At 33.7% G+C, this 21,270-nt stretch overlaps 1 protein-coding gene and 1 long non-coding RNA gene across 8 annotated transcripts in view; one reads left to right on the top strand and one right to left on the bottom strand.

Moving 5' to 3' along the window:
• Positions 1 to 21,270, top strand: part of LOC126756619 (uncharacterized) — a 60,704-nt gene that overhangs the window by 20,930 nt on the left and 18,504 nt on the right. The window lies entirely within an intron of this gene.
• LOC126756573 (protein apterous) overlaps positions 11,447 to 21,270 on the bottom strand; it is a 68,710-nt gene continuing 58,886 nt past the window's right edge. For all 7 annotated transcript variants that reach the window (XM_050469754.1, XM_050469753.1, XM_050469751.1 and 4 more), the window contains exons 6-9: positions 19,221 to 19,394; positions 18,910 to 19,163; positions 18,313 to 18,506; positions 11,447 to 13,044 (exon numbers count right to left, since the gene is read on the bottom strand). In XM_050469754.1, the coding sequence (XP_050325711.1) occupies positions 12,871 to 13,044; positions 18,313 to 18,506; positions 18,910 to 19,163; positions 19,221 to 19,394 (796 nt within the window). In that variant the 3' untranslated portion in view covers positions 11,447 to 12,870. The remainder of the gene's footprint in view (positions 13,045 to 18,312; positions 18,507 to 18,909; positions 19,164 to 19,220; positions 19,395 to 21,270) is intronic.

Here is a 21,270-nt window from a genome sequence, read left to right as displayed (position 1 = left end):
AAACATGACAACCATGTCATGGTTAAATGTCGAACAACCCTTGTCGGACGATTGCACTGTATGGGTGTTCTGACAAGTTGTCGATTCTGATAAGAAGTAAGTTGTCTCTGAGTCATATGCTTGACCTATAGTATTTCATATTATGTGATGCCAAATATGATTGTAATCTATTATCAATTTCGTCGAATAATGAATTCCTTCCCAATATTTTTTAATAAAATGTTTTGCAAAATTTTTTATACTTTGACCTATTTACCTCAATGGAAATCTCATTTTGCGTTTCAAAAGTAATTCGTACAGGTCAGCCATAGGTATTCCTTATCTGAGACAGGACCGGTACGATACAATTTACTGCTTTAAGAGGGCAGCCTGATTTAGAAGCTTCAAAATCTAATTTTTTTTTTGCTTAAATCTCTTTAAAAATAATTTAAGAATATGTCCCCAAAGTTTTAGATGGGAATTTGAAATATTTTCGAAGCTAGAAGGAAAATAGTGACCGAGCGTCTAGCAGATATATGAGCGATTGGGCAGAAAGCGAAAACTTTGACGCGCGATTTCTCGGTTTTTCATTTTTACGATTTTTCTTAATTGGTGGGCAGGATAGAAAAAAAACTAAACGTCGTATGGAATTGGGGCAAAGTTTATTATCTTTGGCATTAAATTATCTTCTATTTAAACTAAAAAAACTAAGAAAAGTCAAGTTTGAACATATTTTTAAACAACATAAAATTAAATTTTTTTGGTCAAAAACCTCTTTTTTTGCACTTTTTAAAAAAATTCTAAAATTTTACACTTTTTTTGGAATTTTTTAGTTTAACTAGAAGATAAATTATCAAAAAATATGAAGCTCTTTGAATTTTTTGTTTCCGATAGAAATTGCGACTTGCATCCTGCCCGCCGTCCGACAAATGTACAAGATGCATCGGGCTAATGCTTTCCAAAGGCAGAAAATCAAAGACTTCGTATCCAAAAAAATATGTGAAAGATGTTTAAATATATAACTATAAACCCTAGAAATTTTGCTTTAATCACTTATTTATTTCCTTCCCAAAAAAAGCCTAAAAAAAAATCGATTTTTTAAGCATGTAAAGCAGGCTTCCCCCTTAAGTAAATGCAAATATTTCCCCATTCTAGGCATATTTTGCCTTAGCAACAAAATTTAATATTTAATTAAACTTTTAATGTCAATGTAAAAAAAAGTAAAGTTAGAGCTGAATTCGAAATATCGAATTTATATATGTTCGCATTTAATAATGGAATTTTAGAGGGAAAGGTTTGTAACTTTAGGCTTCGTTAACATAGCTATTTATGCTAGGTTTTATTTCGATTTTATTTCATTTATCTGTTGTCAAGTAGGCCCGTTTCATTAATTGAATAGAAATTCTGTTGATTAAAATATATTTTAATCAAGTAAACTTCTACAAATACCTTTAAAATATCTTGAGAAGTATGAGAAGAAGGCTTGCAATTTCCTTTTTTTATTGGCGTAGACACCGCTTACGCGGTTGTAGCCAATTTGGCGCCAATTCGAGATACCAAGTGCAGCCAGGCCCTCTTCCACTTGATCTCCCCAACTTATCTGAAGTCTACCTCTTCCTTTGCTTCCCCCGGTGGGTACTGCGTGAAAACTTTTACAGCTGGAGCGTTTTGATCCATTCGGACGACATGACCTTGCCACCATTGTCGCTGAACTAAGTCAACGTCGTCATATTTGACTGACATAGTTCAGCGAATTAAAAGACACATACTTATTATTATTAAAAAAAATTGAAGCGTCCGAAAAATATGGGAAAAAATATGTTAATGGAAGACGATTGTAGCAGCTTAGTGATAGTTTTCAAGTAGAGTCAGTATTACAATTATTCAGATAATCTCGAGAATGTTTGCAATAAAAAATTATTTGAAAAATGGTATTCATTTTATATACCCTTAAGTTAATCGAAAGAATGATCCAAGAAAAAAAGCCAAAAAAAAGGTGAACGTAGCTCTACTCACTTGAGTTCTGGGTAGTTTTGGGATTTTACGGTTGTGTGTAGTAACTGCATCGTGTGACCTATAACCTTGGTTTGCTTTATTATAAGAGTCCTTTTTACCTTTCTTCAGTTGTTTGAGTTTAAAGTATTGCAAGACCGTCTTTAATTTGTGTATTTTAGATAAATTTCGTTTATTGCTTGAGAACCATGTTAACGCTGTATGCTTAAAGTGTCTAATATCAATATTCGTCTGAATTCCCACGAGTAGTTTATTGGATACTTTCTTTGCAAATTTGATAAGATTTTGAAAGAATGGATTCCTTTATGATGTCCTCTACTTTTCAAGGGCGTGTGAGCCGGCACATAACTTTATTTTGTTGTGAAATGATATTATGGATGAATTTTGAAGGACTAGGGTTATGGATCCAGATAAAATCCAATCGAACTCTAATTCTTGAGCCATAAGCGTACCTAGAATATTTCATTTCTCTCCACCTAGTATAATATTTGGGTAGATGTCACCACCAATTAGTATATTCATGGGTCTTGGTTTGTGGAATTGGGTGACTGCTATGGTAAACCCCAAATACTTAAGGCACAGCTTTTGCTCTATTGGGTATGAAGGTACATTATTAGTAAGGCTATTCAGAATATATGCTTGAGTGGTTATTTTTTAATTTTGGTTTAAGGGTGAAAAAAGCGTGATTTCACAAATACTTATTGGAGTTACTGCAACCGCATTGTTAATTCCAGTTCCTTGAGTTGATACACTGTGGATGGGTATATCCACCAGATTATCACCAAGCGCCAAATCTTGGAAAAGACTAGTGAAAGGAAGATCGACACACACCATCTCTTCGCCGCATTCCAAAGCACGAATAGGAACTGCTATATGCCGCTATGTCTTTATGGTATCTCCGCAAAGCTAATACGGCTATGTACACTTACGTTGAGCAACACCAAAAGCTCCGTTAGGATTGGGAAGGATCTCTTCGAATCGTTCGATACCAAGCGAGATTTCAGACAAGGAGACTTCCTATCGTGTGACTTCTTCAATATATTGCTGGAGAAAATAATTCGAGCTGCAGAGCTAAATAGAGATTGTACAATCTTTTATAAGTGTGTATAGCTGCTGGCGTACGCCTATGATACTGACTGGTTGTGAACGAGGACTAGACGAAATATCTTTTGTTTTCAAACAAACAGTCGTCGCACTCACGACTTGGCTCTCACGTCGCTGTTGACAGTCATAACTTCGAAGTCGTAGATAATTTTGTCTATCTTGGAACCAGTGTTAACACCAACAACAATGTCAGCCTCGAAATCTAACGCAGAATAACTCTTGCCAACAGGTGCTACTTCGGACTGAGTAGGCAATTGAAAAGTAAAGTCCTCTTTTGATGAACAAAGACCAAATTCTGCAAGTCACTCATCATCCCCGTCTTGCTATATGGTGCAGAGGCCTGGACGATGACAACAACTGATAAGCCGGTGTTACAAGTTTTCAAGAGAAAGATTCTGCGGCGGATTTATGTCAGATTTAAAAAAATTCTTAATTGTAAAACATTTCTTGTGGTACGACAAAATGATAGCCTATTATTAAATATAAACATAAAATTAAATAAGTACGTAAAATTGTTAGATATTAAGTGGTGTTTAAGAGTGTGCGGATTCTCCATAAATTTTTAAAACTTCCGAAAGACGATTTAGAATTGTCTTAAATATTTTTTGTATGTATTTTATCGGAATCGATTCCCATTTTGACTCAAAGGCATATTGTTTATTTTCTGAATACACAGGCATTGCTAAATATCTCCAAAAGGAAAACATTTACATTACGAACAATAAAATAGAAAGTTGACATTTTAAAGAAACTAAGTGCAGGATATTCTGTCAATACCTTAGCCAAATATTTTCAAGTGCATAGATCAATACGAGCTATTGTATTAAGAAAAATGAAGCCACCATAAAGAAGTTCGTGTCGCATGCTGAATCTGGTCCTGGAAAGGGGAAAACGTTTAACCCATCAGATGAGTCTGGCCTCTTTTGCAAGCTTTTGCCTGATAGAACTCTTGTGCGCTCAAAAGAAATCTCGGCTCCGGAAAAAAAATCAGTAAAGAAAGAATAACTTGTTTGTACGATTTGGTCTAGTAATCGTAGAGTAAAATTAAACGTTATTGTGAAATCATTGAACCCACGCTAACTTAAAAATTTTACAGATTTGCCTGTTGTATACAAAGGAAATAAAAGTGCTTGAGTGATCTTGGCTTTATTTGTTATTTGAAGAATGGTTTCACAAGCCTTTTAGGTCACATCGTTCGAGGAGAAAAATCAGTAGTAAACGAAAAGCATCAGCTTGATATGTTTTTTTATCTAATGCATGGAATGCCGTTAATGTGTCTTCAATTCCGTCATATTTTCAAAAATTGTTTGACATAACAACCGAATGGGATAATGAAGATGACATCCCTCTTTCAGAGTTACATTTACAGCTAGCTGAAGATATGTACATCAAAAATTCACACCATTTCAAGTTTGCTTCAAGAAGTAGAACCATTGCAGAAAATATCCAATTCTGAAATTGAGCAATGGATTGTTGAACATACTTTGGAGTCCATGAAGTTCACTGTGCTGATGATGATAACTCTACTGAAGGTGAAGAAACAAACGACGTGATCCTCAATACGAAGAAAGTTACGTCGGCGGAGACAATATCAGCATTCAATGTTTGCCTAGAATGAGCGGAGCAAAACAATGCTTCCTTGAACGATGTTATGACGCTTCAGAGACTCAGTAGCAACGTAGTACTGCAAACAATTAAAAATTTCAAATTTTTTATTTCCACATAATATTACATATGTACACATGTATATCTATCTATATTTGTGTATATATACTAACATATTTAACTTAAGGATTTTTGAATTGAAATACATACATACATATAAAAAATACAAAATATATATTTTAAACAAAAGCATATATGTAAGATTCGTTTATTTTAATAAAAAAGATACTCGGTACTTGCAACATCCTCAATACTTGCACAGAGCTCGGCTTTCATTACGTGCTTCGATCTTGTATACGTATCTCTGTAGGGTTTTGGCTGAGTTGATTGTATTAGGTTTTAGTCCTAGTCTCCTTCTGCTTCAATACAGCTTTTTGCGCGGTCCGAAAGCATGTCGAAAGAGTGTTTTAGCTCGTTGGGCGGTATGACCGCCAGTATGCCGGTGCGTCTGCGTAACGCTTTCCTTTCATGGGCAAATGCATTTATCCGAAAAAGAAAGTAAAGTCGCACGGTGCCATATCAGGTGAATACGAGGAGTGTTTAATGGTTAAAATGTGATTTTTGGTCAAATAATCGGTCACAAGCGTCGATCGATGAGAGCAATTTAAGGTCGTCAGTAAATTTGTACGGAACAAATCGTGCACACACCTTTCGTAAGCCCAAATGTTCGGTCAAAATGCGATAAATCGATGTTTTGGAGATGTTCAATTCCATATCCATGAATTTCAATGATGATTTCGGCTAATTTTTGATGAATTCACGCATAGTTTCGATGGAATTTTCGGTGATCACGGATTTTGATTGGCCCATATGTTGATCGTCATTTATGTTCTCACGACCACTTTGAAAACGTTAAAACCACTCGTGCACTCTGCTACCGGATAGGCAATCATCGCCATAAACTTGTTTCATCAATTGAAATGTTTCGGTAAAAGTTTTACCAATTTTAAAAACAAATTTGATGTTGGCTCTTTGTTCGAAGCTCATCTTCGCACCGATAACATACTGACACTTAAAACGCAATAACTTCACTTCCAATCGATGAAATATCATGAAATTCTCACTGCACAATCTACAAAGATAGCAGATTCTAACGCACCAGTCGTCCTGTTTACTTTGGAACGCTCCTTGTATAATAGTGGAATTCTGCAAGCAGTCTCTAAGCACTATTTGAGACATTTTGAGTCTCAATTTGTGACTAGTTACTATTCACTAAACAATCTCTAGTGTTAGTCTCAAAATATTGACTCAAATTTGTGACCTGATAGTTAGCAGGTCACAAAACTAAAAAGAACTCTTGTTTGCCATTTTGAATATACTGAATAGAGATCATCATAGATATTAATCGATTGTCGTTTTTTTATATTTTGTAAGCAACTCAAAAACGAAAAGGTTAAAAATAAATATAGTTTGCACAAATTTCGAAAATATTATGAAACAAAGTTAACATACTATATTTTTACTTTTATTGATAATTATATTTTTTGACTATGTTATAGGAAATTTAATATTTGTTATCGACAAATTTATTTTCATTCAAGTGTAAAAACATCTCTGAATAATGAAATGTAATAGATTTTGTGACTGTCACTTACAGAATAGCAAAATCGTCTCAAGTCTCAAAAATTGTCTCTAACTCAAAATCTCAAATTTAGAGACTTGAGACAGTATCACAGCACAGAATCGCACGGTAATGTCAACCGGAAGTTTGAAAATGTTATTGGGAGATTGGGTATACTACCCCAGATTTTATCTATTTTTGGTAATAGAACATATTTTAACAAAAAAAAAATGCTCCACCAGCGCCAATATGTATGGAGTAAAGTCAATAAGATTTTTGAAGATTCTAATATTAGTCATTTGGGGGGTCATTTTAAACAGAAAGATGTACTATTATTGGAAATCCCGCTTAATTTTGTTAATCATATGATATTCGATAGCTGGATTATGTCATTTTTTAAACTTTAGATGGTAGTATTTGTGCAAAGTTGTATCCTAATATATTAATTGATGCTTGATTTGTATACTGGAAAGTGAACAAATTAGATTGAATTTAAAGTTGTGTTATATAGGAAGTAGGTGTGGTTGCAGTCCGATTTCGCCAATTTCCGCACTGTAACATGGGAATGTTAAAATATTCCTATGTACCGAATTTGGTTGAAATCGGTGGAGTAGATCCGAAAATATATGAGTTCCACTAAATGTAGGCGGTGTCACGACCATAGTGCAATTTTGACATCAGCTCTTATAAAACCCTCCTCTATCATACCGAACGTAAAAATTAATATCTCTGACCTATTTAATTATTAATATATCGCACTATTAAGAGTTTTTAACAAAACGGTTATATGGGCAGTGGGCGGGGTTATCATCCGAATTCCTCTATCTTCAGACTGTCAAATTTGAGTCATAAAGCTAGAATGGTTTGGGAGATATAAAGAATTTAAATGAGTTATTGCTCTCGAAAAGGTGAGTAAATATTAATATGAACATTAGTTTTATTACGATGTTGTGAGCAAAACTGATGTGTTGTGCAGAAGAAAAAGCCAATTAAATGGCTTTTGAATAAGGTTTTTGCAGATTCATTAGCTATTTTCTTTCAAAAAAGGAAGCATTTTTTTCTAAATTATATGGATGAACTTTATCACAAGCTCTCCGTTTCCTTGCTGTCGATAGTTTTCAAGAATGCATTTTAAATAAATATACCTACATAAATTAAATAAATTTATTTATTTATTATTTTTCCATTAGAAGTGAAAATAATTTCTGATTTCTCCACACTGCTATTTTAACGCTTCATTAAAACACGTGCTTACACACAACAACAAGTTTACCGTTTTTTCAAAACTACCATATTTTAGTAACATTTGGATGTTTACATAAGTTTACTGATTTATCAGATTATTTTCTATACGGATTTATACAAAACTGTTATAGGTACTGCTATTTTCATGTTCGCAGCTTTATAGGTATATATAGTAAATATAGTCACTATATACATATATACATATATTAATACAATAACTATTTACAGAAAACTATTTATTAGGCGATTCTGCCTACCCGTGTACTTCGAATTTGATAACACTCTACCGCGATAATGGGCACCTGACACATGAGAAAAAAGGGTTTAATATTATATAAAGCTAAATTCGGAACGAATGGCAATTGATCATACGTTTTGCAGACGTAGAGCCCATTTAAAAGGCTTGCACCGGCATACTGGCGGCCATACCGGCCAACGGGCTGAACACTCGTTCGACATGCATGTAAAAAGCTGTATTGAAGCAGAAGGAGACTATTTTGAATAAAATAAATTGATTTTACCGAAAAAACCATTTTTTTTTAGTCCTGTTTACTTTGTACGCACCTTGTACATATATAAATATTTACAAGGTCTGTCGTAAAAGAAACAGAACTTTTTAAATATAACAGTTTCTGGTGACGCCACCTATTGGTGGGTATATGAAATAAAAAGTTTGATTTCTTGTTGACATTTCGTAAAAAATTTAAGACAATTGGATAACTACAATCGATGTTATCGATCAAAAAGTGACAGCAGCTTTTGGTCATCGGTCGTAAAATGCAAAGAGAAAATATTAAATTTTGTTTTAAACTTGGGAAAACGTTTACTGAAACATTTTAAATGATGAAAAAAGTTTATGGTGATCAGTGCCTATACCGTAGTAATGTGCATGAGTGGTTTAAGCGATTCCAAGAAAGTCGTGAGGACTTCTGTGACGATCAGAAGTCGGTCGTCTTCAGAAGTCAAAAATAAAGACAATGCTGATTTGGTTTTACGATTCCGAGGGTATTGTACACCGAGAGCTCGTCCCACCTGGCCAAACGATTAATGCTGTGTTTAACCTTGGTGTTATGAAGCGTCTTTTGTCACGCATTCGTCGTGCTCGACCACAATACCGTGAGGCAGGGTCCTGGCGCCTGTTGCACGATAAAGCGCCGTGTCATCGGTCGACGCTTGTCGTTGATTTTTTGACAAAAAACTCCATATTAACCATTAATCACTCACCCTACTCACCTGATCTGGCACCCTGTGATTTTTACCTATTTGGAAAATTTCATTTGCCTATGAAAGGACACTAGTTTCAGGACATTGCGGCTATCCAAAAGACGACGACCGATATTCTCAAGAGCATTCCGAAAAATGACCTTAAACACTCATTTTAAATGCTAATTGACCGGGCTAAACGCTGTATCGAAGCAGAAGGAAACTACTTTGAATAAAAAAATATAACTTTTGAAAAATATTAATTTTTTTTGTTTTTTTTTAACAGTCCTCTTTCTTTTGCGACAGACCTTGTATATATATCTCGATTGGTTTTAGGTGGTACGTGCAACCATTAAGTGAACAAAACCATAATACTCTGTAGCAACTGGTTGCAAGAGTGTAAAAAATGAAAAAAATCAGAAAACACCTATCCTAGTCCTCATATACTTTGGTTGAGTTTATAGTATCACATATGTATGTATATGTACATATGTATCTTATTTGAGTTAATTACGTTGAATTTAATTTAAGAAAAATGTTGTAATAAAGCGAAGTGTCTAAGACCTATGATATAAGTTAATAAGATACAAAATAAGATGGAAATGAAATAAAATTCAATTATTTTCTAACGGAATTGATATCAAACAAAAATTGAGAATCGCTTGGCCACTAACTATTATTCAATTTGCAGGTTTAGATTTAGTTAACTTTCAAAGTAAATCAAGCCAATTTTCGGCTGGCTTACGCTCACTTTGCAAAGTTTTTAAAACTTACTGTTTTGTGAAAATGAAGACCAGCTTACATATGTAACGTTTATAGAAGGTGAATAGCATTGAAAACTTTAATCCAGTTGTAATTGACACTCTTAGCAGTTAAAAGATATCATGTTCATACGTAAAATATAAATATGTTTATTAGGGTGTGCCATTTTGAGGCAACCTTTTTTTTTCAACTGAAAAACAGGCTCAAAACTTTCGAAATGTGTAAAAAAAAGTCACTCAAAAGATGAGCTCTTAATATTAATAGGTGCCTCTTTCAAATTTTCTGTTTTCCATATAAATTACATGGAAAAAAAATCATTTTTTTTGTGGTGGTTATTATATGTGCACGCGATGGCTGCCAGTAGAGATGGTAAACTCGATTCCGATTCTACTCGAAATAAAATTCCGATTCTATATAAGAATCCGATTCTTTCTCGTAAAATAATCGATTTTCGGAATCGATCTTCAGTAGTCGAAGTCGATTAAGAATCGTTTCTTGACATTCGAAAAATCGATTATTTTACGAGAAAACTCGATTCTCGAGTAGAATCGGAATCGAGTTTACCATCCCTACTGGCATCCATCGCGTGCACATACGAGTATAATAACCACCGCACAATGACCACCACAAAAAAAATGATTTTTTTCCATGTTATTTATATGGAAAATAGAAAATTTGAAACAGGCACCTCTTAATATTAATAATATATTAAGAGCTCATCTTTTGAGTGACTTTTTTTGTCACTTTTTCGAAAGTTTTTAGCCTGTTTTTCAGTTGAAAAAAAGGTTGACTCAGAATGACACACCCTAATGTTTATACAAAGTGCTAAAATGATAAATAATATTAATGCAAAAAAAAAAAAATATTTTAATTTCACCATTACATCTCTAACGTAATAAGATATTGGATTTATATTTCATTTAAAAATTGCGGTAAAAGCTACTCTGCGTGCCATATTTGAAAACCCTCAATAACTTTGGAACTAAGATTTCAGTTTGAAATTGCATTGGCTTTTATTTAATTTTTTCCATAATCTCTATAAATCGCATAACGTGAAAGGTTAATCGTGGCATACATAAATAAAATATCGAGTATTTATTTTGTAAAAATTTATCTTAAGCAATTATTTATTCGCTATCAACTATACAATAGTAAATAAACATAATGTGTTATTTACAAGAAATATAAAGAAATTTTTGTTCTCCACTTGATGTTAAAATTGTTTAATACTCGTAAATACACTTTTTATAATTTGATAATTTTATAAAGCATAATACATACATGTACATATAATTTACTACAGAATGGGGTGTTTATTTTTTGGAATTTAGCTATAAGTATTATTGGTTAGTGCGCAACAGTATAAAATAAGGAACTAAATACAGAAATTGGGCCACAGTACATACATATGACCAGATTAAAACCCCTTTTAGCAATTATTGGCATTACACAACAAAAAAGTAATAATAAATATGTAAGTATATAAAGATGCTCGTAATTAATCTTATTTTGTAAAGTATACAACTTATGGAAATTAATTTCTTATTGACTAGTAAAAGGTGTTTATCTAAAATCACTAATACGTATGTATGTATATGCATGTATGCATGCACATAGCCATGTGTGTTTGCGTAATTAAACACAGCGTAAAATAATATAGGTATACTAAGTAGTACATACATATATATAGGTTTAACGGCCAGCCTTTTATACTTGTAAATAAACTGATTCGTAACTTCGTTGAACAGAAATGATTATAGTGAAACGACTAGGTATTACATTTATTCCAAAAAAAAAAAGTTTTTTGACTCTTAAAACCATTAAAAATTAAGCGACTTTAAAATAATAATGTTTTCTTGATTTAACACAAATGAATGGAACGCTCCTTTCTTTTTACAAAAAGTTTTACGGTCATTTTCGACTCAAACGTTATTGGAGTATAGTTTTCTACACATGCCTAACTATTTTCCAAAGGCAAAATAAGTAAATAAACAAGTTTACAGAGACCCAAAACTATCATTAGATTGATTGAAGTGGTACTGGCATCAAATCAATGTATTAATTATTTGTTTGCTTCTATTAAAACTTGATTACACATCCGTTATATCGCTGAATCTTTGATCAAACAGCTAGCGAATTGATTTACTTCAAATAATAATGCAATAACCACAATAAAGTATACGACTTTGCACAATTTGTTTGGTAAAACATTTACAAAATCCCCAAAATAAATAAAGGTATGTGTTGAACTGTCGACCTCGTTTTATTGTTGCCTTTATACACCATATATAATATGTACATCACTGGCAAATATATATGCATGATTATAGTTTAGGTATACCACGGGATAAATGGTATATGTTTATAACCGTGTGCTTATGTCATACATATGTACATTCCCATCGCCAAATCAAAATACATACTTTTAATGATATTAATCTACAATTTTAATATTGAATCTATTAGGTAAAGACGAGGTCGAAAAAGTTAAAAGCCGCACCAAAGGAAATATAGGTTGACCCTGTTTCGGCACATGTACAAGTATTTACAAAGATACAATCAAAATGTTATAAAGCAATCGAAACAATTTTAATCGTTATTAATTGTACGCACTTTTATGATCTAACTTTGTTAATGCATATATAAAAATACTTAAATACTTAAATAATAAAATATCTTATAACATATTTAAATATATGAACCATTAAGTGCCAAAGGTGCTAGAAGTAACAAGTTCGGATTTAGGCATTATGTTTAAATTATATCATCTATGGTATGTAATTATATCTAAATACATTTACAAAAATATTTTACTCGTATTAGCCCATGCGCATAAGATATGAATTTGCGGTTGTGTAACGGTTGAATATATTTTCAATATGGCTATTGGCCGGTTGAGGTTGTGTACTGGTTTGTACATACATACATACATACATACATACACACATACGTACATATATATGCATATGTAGATATAGTATAAACTTGAAACTCGCATTTTGTTCAGTTTTTGACTTGTAAATACATACATACATGCGGCGTGCATTTTGCTATTCTTTAAAGTTTAACTGTGTATAGTAGTGTACTATACATATGTATGTACATATGTACATATGTTTATAGGGATGTGCGTAGTCGCATGAATGCATACAAATATAGGCGGTAAATTCCCTGCCGTGGTTTTTGCATTGGACTGGTGCGCGTGCGCAAAAGCGGATGCTCTAGATTCTAGACTACAGCTACTGCTATAGAAACAGTTGTAATATCTATAAAGCAACAACGTAAGTATACTGATTAGCTCAAAGTTCTCTATGTGGAAGCAGTAATGGATATGTCTGCTACTCTATGGTATGTTGAGGAGAGCCACTGCCGCCGCCCATTAAGAAAGAAGTAGGGCTATGCGCAGATATGCTATCTAAATCCAGAGATCCATCGCCCTTTTCTAGAATATTGGAACCATCTTGTTTCATCATCATACGCCTCCATTTTGCTCTAGCATTTTGAAACCATACCTAAAAAAATAAAAATAAGCATATGAATTAATAAATTAGTGCAGCTCTTATACCAAGGTTAATATTGGAAGAAGGCGTGGTTGTTAACCGATTTCAATATTTCGTATATCAAAATAAGTGGGCGAGGCCAATTTTCAGGCATCCGAAATAAATAACATATTTCTTTTTAATTTTAGTATAAACTTAATAGTTAATATTATTAAATTATCCATTGATAGTTATATATTTATTTGAATAATATTTATTTAATATTTGAATAATATTGAGCATTAAAACAAATTTTAAAAATAGTTTAACCTATCAGTTTCCACCGAAGAGGAAGATGTAAAGCGACACTTCAGAATGGGAACAGTTTCATGATATAAACCAGTAAGGAAGAGCTAAGTTCGGGTGTAACCGAACATTTCATACTCTTGTAACTTCCAATGATCAAAGGCTGGGAAACATCTTCAGATGCATAAGGTTCATTAAGGCAATTTTTCACTCGATTTCTTAAATTTTAGGCACAAAGATGCACCGTTATTAGAAAAACACGCTCTCTCGGTTTTATTACGATAACTAATTTATATGTATATGCGGCATAAAGTCAGCCGGAAGTTCGAAAATCTTTCTATTTGGTATATGGGAGCTAAGGAAAAAATATTGACGCGATTAAAACCATTTTTAACATACAGACATACTACTCTCAGGAAAGGCTTGTCTCCTAATTTCAATTATATATTTTATACACTGACCGATATTTTCGGTAAAAAGTCAGTCATAGGCTCTGGCGTTTATATTTCCGGTATCTGTGGGCTTGTACAGTTATGGTCTGATGTTGACACTTTTTAGATCAGAAATGTTATATCTTAAAGGCACTATTCGCGCAAAGTTTTTTCCCGATATATGCATTGGTGTTTGATTAGCATAATGTGCTTTATGTGTCCTATAAAGCTCTCACATATCATCTCGACTGTAAAATTTAATATCTTTGGTGTATTTAGTTATTGTTTTATCGCGCTTTAAGTAGTTTTTAACAGTGCCCCTTGTACTTGCGATCCGCTATACCAAATAAAGGTTTTATATCTCAATATAACGCTTAGTTATGCCACTTTATAGGTTTTCGTTTTGTGGGCATGTCAGTGGTCCGATTACGCCCATCTACGTACTCATCCTCCCAGTTTTAATTCATGTGTTCCAGCAAGTAATATTGTTTCAATGTTAATATGAACTACTCTAAAGCATATTAGTCAAGATAAAATAAAAAGGAAAATATCATGCCCATAACACTAAACATTTTATATCATAAAAAAGATGGCGCAAGACATCCGTAATATTTTACTTGATGGTTTGCATATGATATATTATGACTTTTGACACTATTTTCGACTCATTTTCGCTAATTGTGAAACACAGCAATAGCATGAATCTTCAGATTGCCGATTATTCTCTTCTTTCATTTTCCCCATGCAGTGGCGTAGCTACAACTTCGGGCGCCCGGGGCCAAGGATGTTCTGCCGCCCCCCTTTATCTACCCACCTACAAGTTTCATGAGGTGGTTCGAACAGTATTAGTATATAAAAAATTTAAGAACTAGAAGCCACGCAAATTCTGAAGTTCCAAAATTCTCACAATATGGTTTTTGAGGAAATTGATAGTAAAGTTAGAAAACGTCTTATTAAAACCCATAGAAAAAATCCATTTTCGCCCTATATCTTGTACACTTTTGACACAATTTGCAGGAATTTTTGCCCGAATTGGAGTTTTTAAATACCATTTTTGAAAATTTGGAGAAATAAAAGTATTTGTTACATTCAAAGCATAGGGTAACTGTGAGAGTGACAAGTCGCTAGACAAAGCTAGAAAAGTTCTAGCACTATTTTTAAGAAAGATATAAGCCAAAAGATATACGAAAAATTCAAAGACTGAAGAGTATTCGAGTAAAAATTAATATTTTTCATTGTTATTCAGATTATTACATTGTGAGTGTACAACTTTTATCTTTTATATATTTGATATTTATAAATTTTGTAAAAAAATTTGTTGAAGTATTTTTGACTTCAATATTAATGGCGAAGATATTATGTGATATCGCACGACCTTTGTGGCTAATCGACCGGTCCAAATTATCTGCTCACCGAAGTGTTCTCTCAATAAATCTATTGATTGATACAAAGCTGGCGCCGTCTTGTTGAAACCAAATGTTGACTAGATCACGAGCTTCAATTTCAGGCATCAAATACTCGGTTATCATGGTGCGCTAACGGTCGCCAATGGTGATTATGTTCCGCATTATTTTTGAAGAAATATGGACCGATGATTCCATCCAACAACCCGTTGTTTTTACTGGATGAAATGACAGCTTTTGAATCTCTTCAGGTTGTTCTTTGGCCCAAAGTGGCAATTTAGCTTGTTTACATGCCCATTGAACCAGAAATGGGCCTCTTCGCTGAACAAAATTTGGTTCGAAAACGTCAGATCTTCTTGGACGCTTTCAAGAGCCCGTAGCAGGCGATGTCGCTTGGGAGGGTCGAGCAGATTCAGTTCTTGCACAAACTATATTTTGTACGCTTTCAATTTAAGATCTCAACGTAAAATACACCAAGTCGTTCCATACGTCAGCCCGAGATGCTGCGAACGGTCCTCGTGTACACTCTCAGCTACGGCTGCTATATTTTCTTCACTTCGAGCTGGAAGTGATATATTCAGCGGAATGTTATCCAATAATGAATGCTGGGTTTCAAGATGGGTGATGATGTTTCGAATAGTACGCCCAGTAGGCCGATTGTGTTGACCTTAACATTAGCGAAGCGCGTGAAACACATTCATTACAGAACGTAAATTTTCGTAATAAAGTTAAACGATTTGCAAACGTTGTTCAGGCGTAAGTCTTTTCATGATGAAATGCTAAACAATACTGAATAAAAAAGCATGCATCTTGACACGACTCAGGCGTTATCTGTCAAAAAAAGCTATTGAAATGAGAACCTCAATTTCTATGGCTGACTTTACACCGAAAATATCGGTAAATCTGTGAGATACCTTATTGACTCTGAGACCATCTTTCTTCGATTATAGTTTGACGTGATTCTAAAAATTGTTCAAATCGGTTCAATACTATACAGGTATATGGAAGCTACATATACCTAACATAAGGTTTTCAAGTCTACTGGTTGGTTTTATAACGTATATATTGGTCTATATATAAGATATTTTAGCAAAATTAAGCGGAAGAATAATATTGGATATATTATAATTTAATGCCAAACATTTATGAAATTAGTTCAGGAACTAAACCAACCCACGAGCTGTCTTATACGAGAATACTACATATGTATGATGTACATATAATTATTGCCACATGTTCTAGCAGATATTATGGCAAAACTACATATGTCCGTCAGTGTATGGCTTATATATAAACTAGTATATGATCGGGGTAATATCCATTAGATTTTATCTATTTTATACTAATAAAATGTTCCCTGGATTTAATTAAGGTATCTCACATACCATCTTCAATCATATGGTTACAGTCGTAGGATGTTCAAAAATCTTGATAATAGTTATAAAGAAGCTATTCCAAGTTTTCTCCCATTTTTATCCATTTTTTTATAACGTATATATTGGTCTATATATAAGATATGTTATAGCAGTAAAACAATATCTATATTATTTCACTGAGATAACTCCATTTTAGACGGTTTATGCGGAAAAAGTCACCCGGAAGTTCACTGAGATAACCTTTGTATTAGGTGTATGAGAACCTTTGCTACCCGATTCAACCCAGTTTAGATGCACAGACATACCACTGTGAGGAAAGGATTATCCCCTCTTTTCATTTATATCTCTCACACATTGATCGATATTTAAGGTAAAAAGAGAACTATGGGTACTGGGGTCCAAATATTTTTGGATTTGGACAATTTTTGATTATAAAGTGGCAAACTTTAAAGGCATTATATGTGCAAAGTTGTATCGCGTTATATAAATTTGATCTTGATTTGTACAATTGAAAGTTAAAAAATCAGATGGAATTTAAAATTTTTTATTTGGTAAGTATGCGCGGTTGTAGTAGATTTCTAACTGTGTGAGAAATATCATGTACAAAATTTGATTGATAATGGGTTGTCAAAAAAGTCTTGCGGTATTTTTATTGAATTTTTTTTTTTATTGAAATTGAAATGAATTTTTGATGACTTGCCCAGCTCTTGACTGATGTTACGGCTGTTACTATGCCGGTCTCCTTCGACCAATTCAGCGATTTTATCGCAATTTTCGACGACAGGCCTTCCGGAGCGTGGCGCATCTTCGACCACCTCTACACCAGAACGAAAACGTTGAAACCATCGTTGTGCGGTGGAAATGGAAACTGTATCGGGTCCATAAACTGCACAAATTTTATTGGCGGCTTGATAAGCATTTTTGCCTTTATCGTAGTAGTACTGTAAAATATGCCGTATTTTCTCTTTATTTTGCTCCATGTTTGCGACGCTATAACTCACGAACGACTTAAAAGAAACGACAATCAATCAAACACGTGTTAGCGCGTGAAATGAGCTTTCCAAAAGGTATAGCATGACCCGATGCGACGAATAAAACTAGAACTACGCGCTTTCAGCGCCAACTAGCAAAAATACCGCAAGACTTTTTGACAACCAATATTTGTGGTAATGGAGTGATCGAAGGATGCGATCGCGGAAAATGGTCTCATTTAAAGAATAATAAAGTAGGATGAAAAATAATAAAGAAGATGATGTTCGAAATCAATGAAACCGACGGCAGAATTGCATAAAATTGTTTCCGCAATCACTGCATCCTCTGAATCCGCCACGAGCAATTTTTGCTTTCTTAACTTATTTGCGTGTTAAATTTCTTGCTTAGAGAATAAAATATGATGAACTCACGCATAAAAACAGTAAGAATAAACATATTTTACAGACCAGCGTTATTAGATCTGAAGAGAATACCCCTTGTAGAGAAATTTAGGAACATTAAACGGGAAATTTCTCGCCCACATACAAAATCGATCGTCCTCATTGAAAGTGTTAACTGAAAATGCTATTATATGTATTACTAGTAAATTATTTAGATATACAAGTACTTATATACATACATACATACAAATATTTCATATATATATATACATAAATTCATCAGCGTCTTGCACGCATTTTGAGCTTTTCTATACAGTCGTAAAGAACACGTTTATGTTCTGAAGCTTTGAACTCACTACTCTTATATTTTTGCTTACTATTTATGTGGATAATAAAAATATAACAAATTTACTTGTAAAACTCTCTTTGGCAGCCCTGTTTTTTGGGAAAGTTGTTTCAAATCCTTAGCATCCGGATTGTGGTTTATATTAAAGTAAGACTTCATCGTACGCAATTGGTGGTGTTTAAAAGAGGTTCGCATCCGTTTCGTCCGGGAAGCAGTCATTTGAGATCCACGTCCAAAGTCTAGATATTCCGTATTCAAATCTATCGAAAATTAATGTGAAAATTTAGCTTATTAAATTTCGAGAAAATTTGCATTTCAATTAATACAATTTAAAATTCCTTCTTGCATGAAATATTTAAAAAGTGTGCTCAGTATATCTATGTGGTTCACTCTCTCGTACTTATGTACATGTAAACCTATACATACGAATCGATAGAATAGCATATAAGAAGCATAATCCGTAAGGGCTTTAGTTTGTTAAATAAGTGAAAACCGTGTAAGGGTTCAGCTGCTATTTCTGATAAAATTATTTTTCCAGTATATTTTACCCAATAATAAAATTTAAATTTGAGTACGAAGCACGAGTAATTGGAATAAGAAGTGAGCAATATGTCTAAAATGCTTTGATTATTTACATTATCTATGCCTATTACTTTTATTTACCCAAATTGGCAGTGAGTCCTTCAATATCCTTAGGTTTACGTTTCCGAGGTCTGCCTTTTTGCCGCGGCGCCTGCGTTAGTCCTGAGATTACATGTGAAGTTGGCATATATATGCCACTAGGAACAATACGGGAGGGATCAGAATGCGGACTGGAGGACTCATTCTGAGGAGAATCGAAGTCTGCGCAATATGCGAATGAACCTCCAAGTCTTGTTGACGCTGAATCGCCTTCGCGTGCGATGCTGTAATGAGTTCTGTGGAATTGATATAAATGTTGGTTAATATATCTTTATGTATACATAAGACTTTACCTGCAGTATATAAGAGCGTCTATAATTCCATATTGATCGCCTTTGGTAAGTGGCGCATTACAAATCGTACAACAAAAGCAGTTTACGTGAAACACTAAGCTTCTGGCTCTCATTACTAATTCTGTCGAACTGATCGATGCTCGACATTTTGAACAGCGCCTTGTCCCAAAAAAACTGCAAAAAAAATAATTAAAAAATTCAATAATTAATAAGCAATTTATACTAAATGCATTTGATGATATTAAGCTTTTTATTAAAACCATAATCTAAAAGCTTCAGTAAATGGTTAATTTATGACGTTAACGCACATATTCCTATCAAGTTTTTATACTCTTAATACTCTCTAAAATCTTTTCATCTCATTAATATTTCCCTCAACTTGCAATATGTTTTGGTATTTTGTAAAATAATTCACAAAAATTTAAATTTTTCTTATGTATCTTACTTATGTACTTATACGAGCAGTACATGTAGGTACATGCGTACATATGTGCAGATAGATTTGACCGGAGAACCTTCATGTGTTCGACTCAGAAAAAAATGGATTTGGATGATTAGTTATCGTGTTATCCGGAATATTGTAATGAAAAAAATGCATAACAAAGCTCTGGTATAAATATAGAAACTTTGTACTTAAGGGATACTATTTGCATTAATGTTTACGAACAAGGTCTGTCGCAAAAGAAACAGGACTGTTAAAAAAAATAACAAAAAATTAATATTTTTCAAAAGTTATATTGTGCTTCGATACAGCGTTTAGCCCGGTCAATTAGCATTTCAAATGAGTGTTTAAGGTCATTTTTCGGAATGCTCTTGAGAATATCGGTCGTCGCCTTTTGGATAGCTGAAATGTCCTGAAACCAGTGTCCTTTCATGGGCAAATGAAGTTTTCCACATAGGTAAAAATCACAGGTTGCCAGATCAGGTTAGTAGGCTGAGTGATTAATGGTTAATATGGAGTTTTTGTCAAAAAATCAGTGACAAGCGTCGACCGATGACACGGCGCATTATCGTGCAACAGGCGCCAGGACCCTGCCTCACGGTATTGTGGTCGAGCACGACGAATGCGTGACAAAAGACGCTTCATAACACCAAGGTAAAACACAGCATTAATCGTTTGGCCAGGTGGGACGAACTCTCGGTGTACAATACCCTCGGAATCGTAAAAACAAATCAGCATTGTCTTTATTTTTGACTTCTGAAGACGACCGACTTCTGATCGTCACAGACGTCCTCACGACCTTCTTGGAATCGCTTAAACCACTCATGCACATTACTACGGGATAGGCACTGATCACCATAAACTTTTTTCATCATTTGAAATGTTTCAGTAAACGTTTTCCCAAGTTTAAAACAAAATTTAATATTTGCTCCTTGCATTTTACGACCGATGACCAAAAGCTGCTGTCACTTTTTGATCGATAACATCGATTGTAGTTATCCAATTGTCTTAAAATTTTTACGAAATGTCAACAAGAGATCAAACTTTTTATTTCATATACCCACCAATAGGTGGCGCCACCAGAAACTGTTATATTTAAAAATTTCTGTTTCTTTTGTGACAGACCTTGTATATATGTATACATATAAATTATGAAAAATGCTGCACAACCCTTACATTCTTGCAAATTGCGTGAGTATTTCATTTTAGTTCCCGCACGAACTTATGTAGTAGTTCCTTACTTGTTTAAGATGATTATTGGGAATGATACTGCCAAATCAATCACAGTAATTTTCGCACGTACAACGGGTATCATTCTCATTTGTCTGCCTCTAAATTATAGCTAAGTGAAATTATAACTTGTTTTATCGGTCGTCTATGGATATTTACATATACACATACATATGTAGGTGGTATGTATAATCTTCGATATACGCTCCTGTATTATTGAAAGCAATTTAGTGCATGCTACTGTATTTAATTTTAAATTGGCAACCCAAAAAGAAGTGCAGCCATACATATACATATGTATGTATGTATATGGTAGTATATATGGATATGCTACTTAAATCGCCATAAGTAACTGAACATATACCTTTTGAACGATGT

Source organism: Bactrocera neohumeralis, chromosome 4, assembly GCF_024586455.1.
Source record: "Bactrocera neohumeralis isolate Rockhampton chromosome 4, APGP_CSIRO_Bneo_wtdbg2-racon-allhic-juicebox.fasta_v2, whole genome shotgun sequence".
NCBI lineage: Eukaryota > Metazoa > Arthropoda > Insecta > Diptera > Tephritidae > Bactrocera > Bactrocera neohumeralis.
Note: the sequence above shows the minus strand (reverse complement) of the source record. Positions and strands in the feature narration are given on the sequence as shown.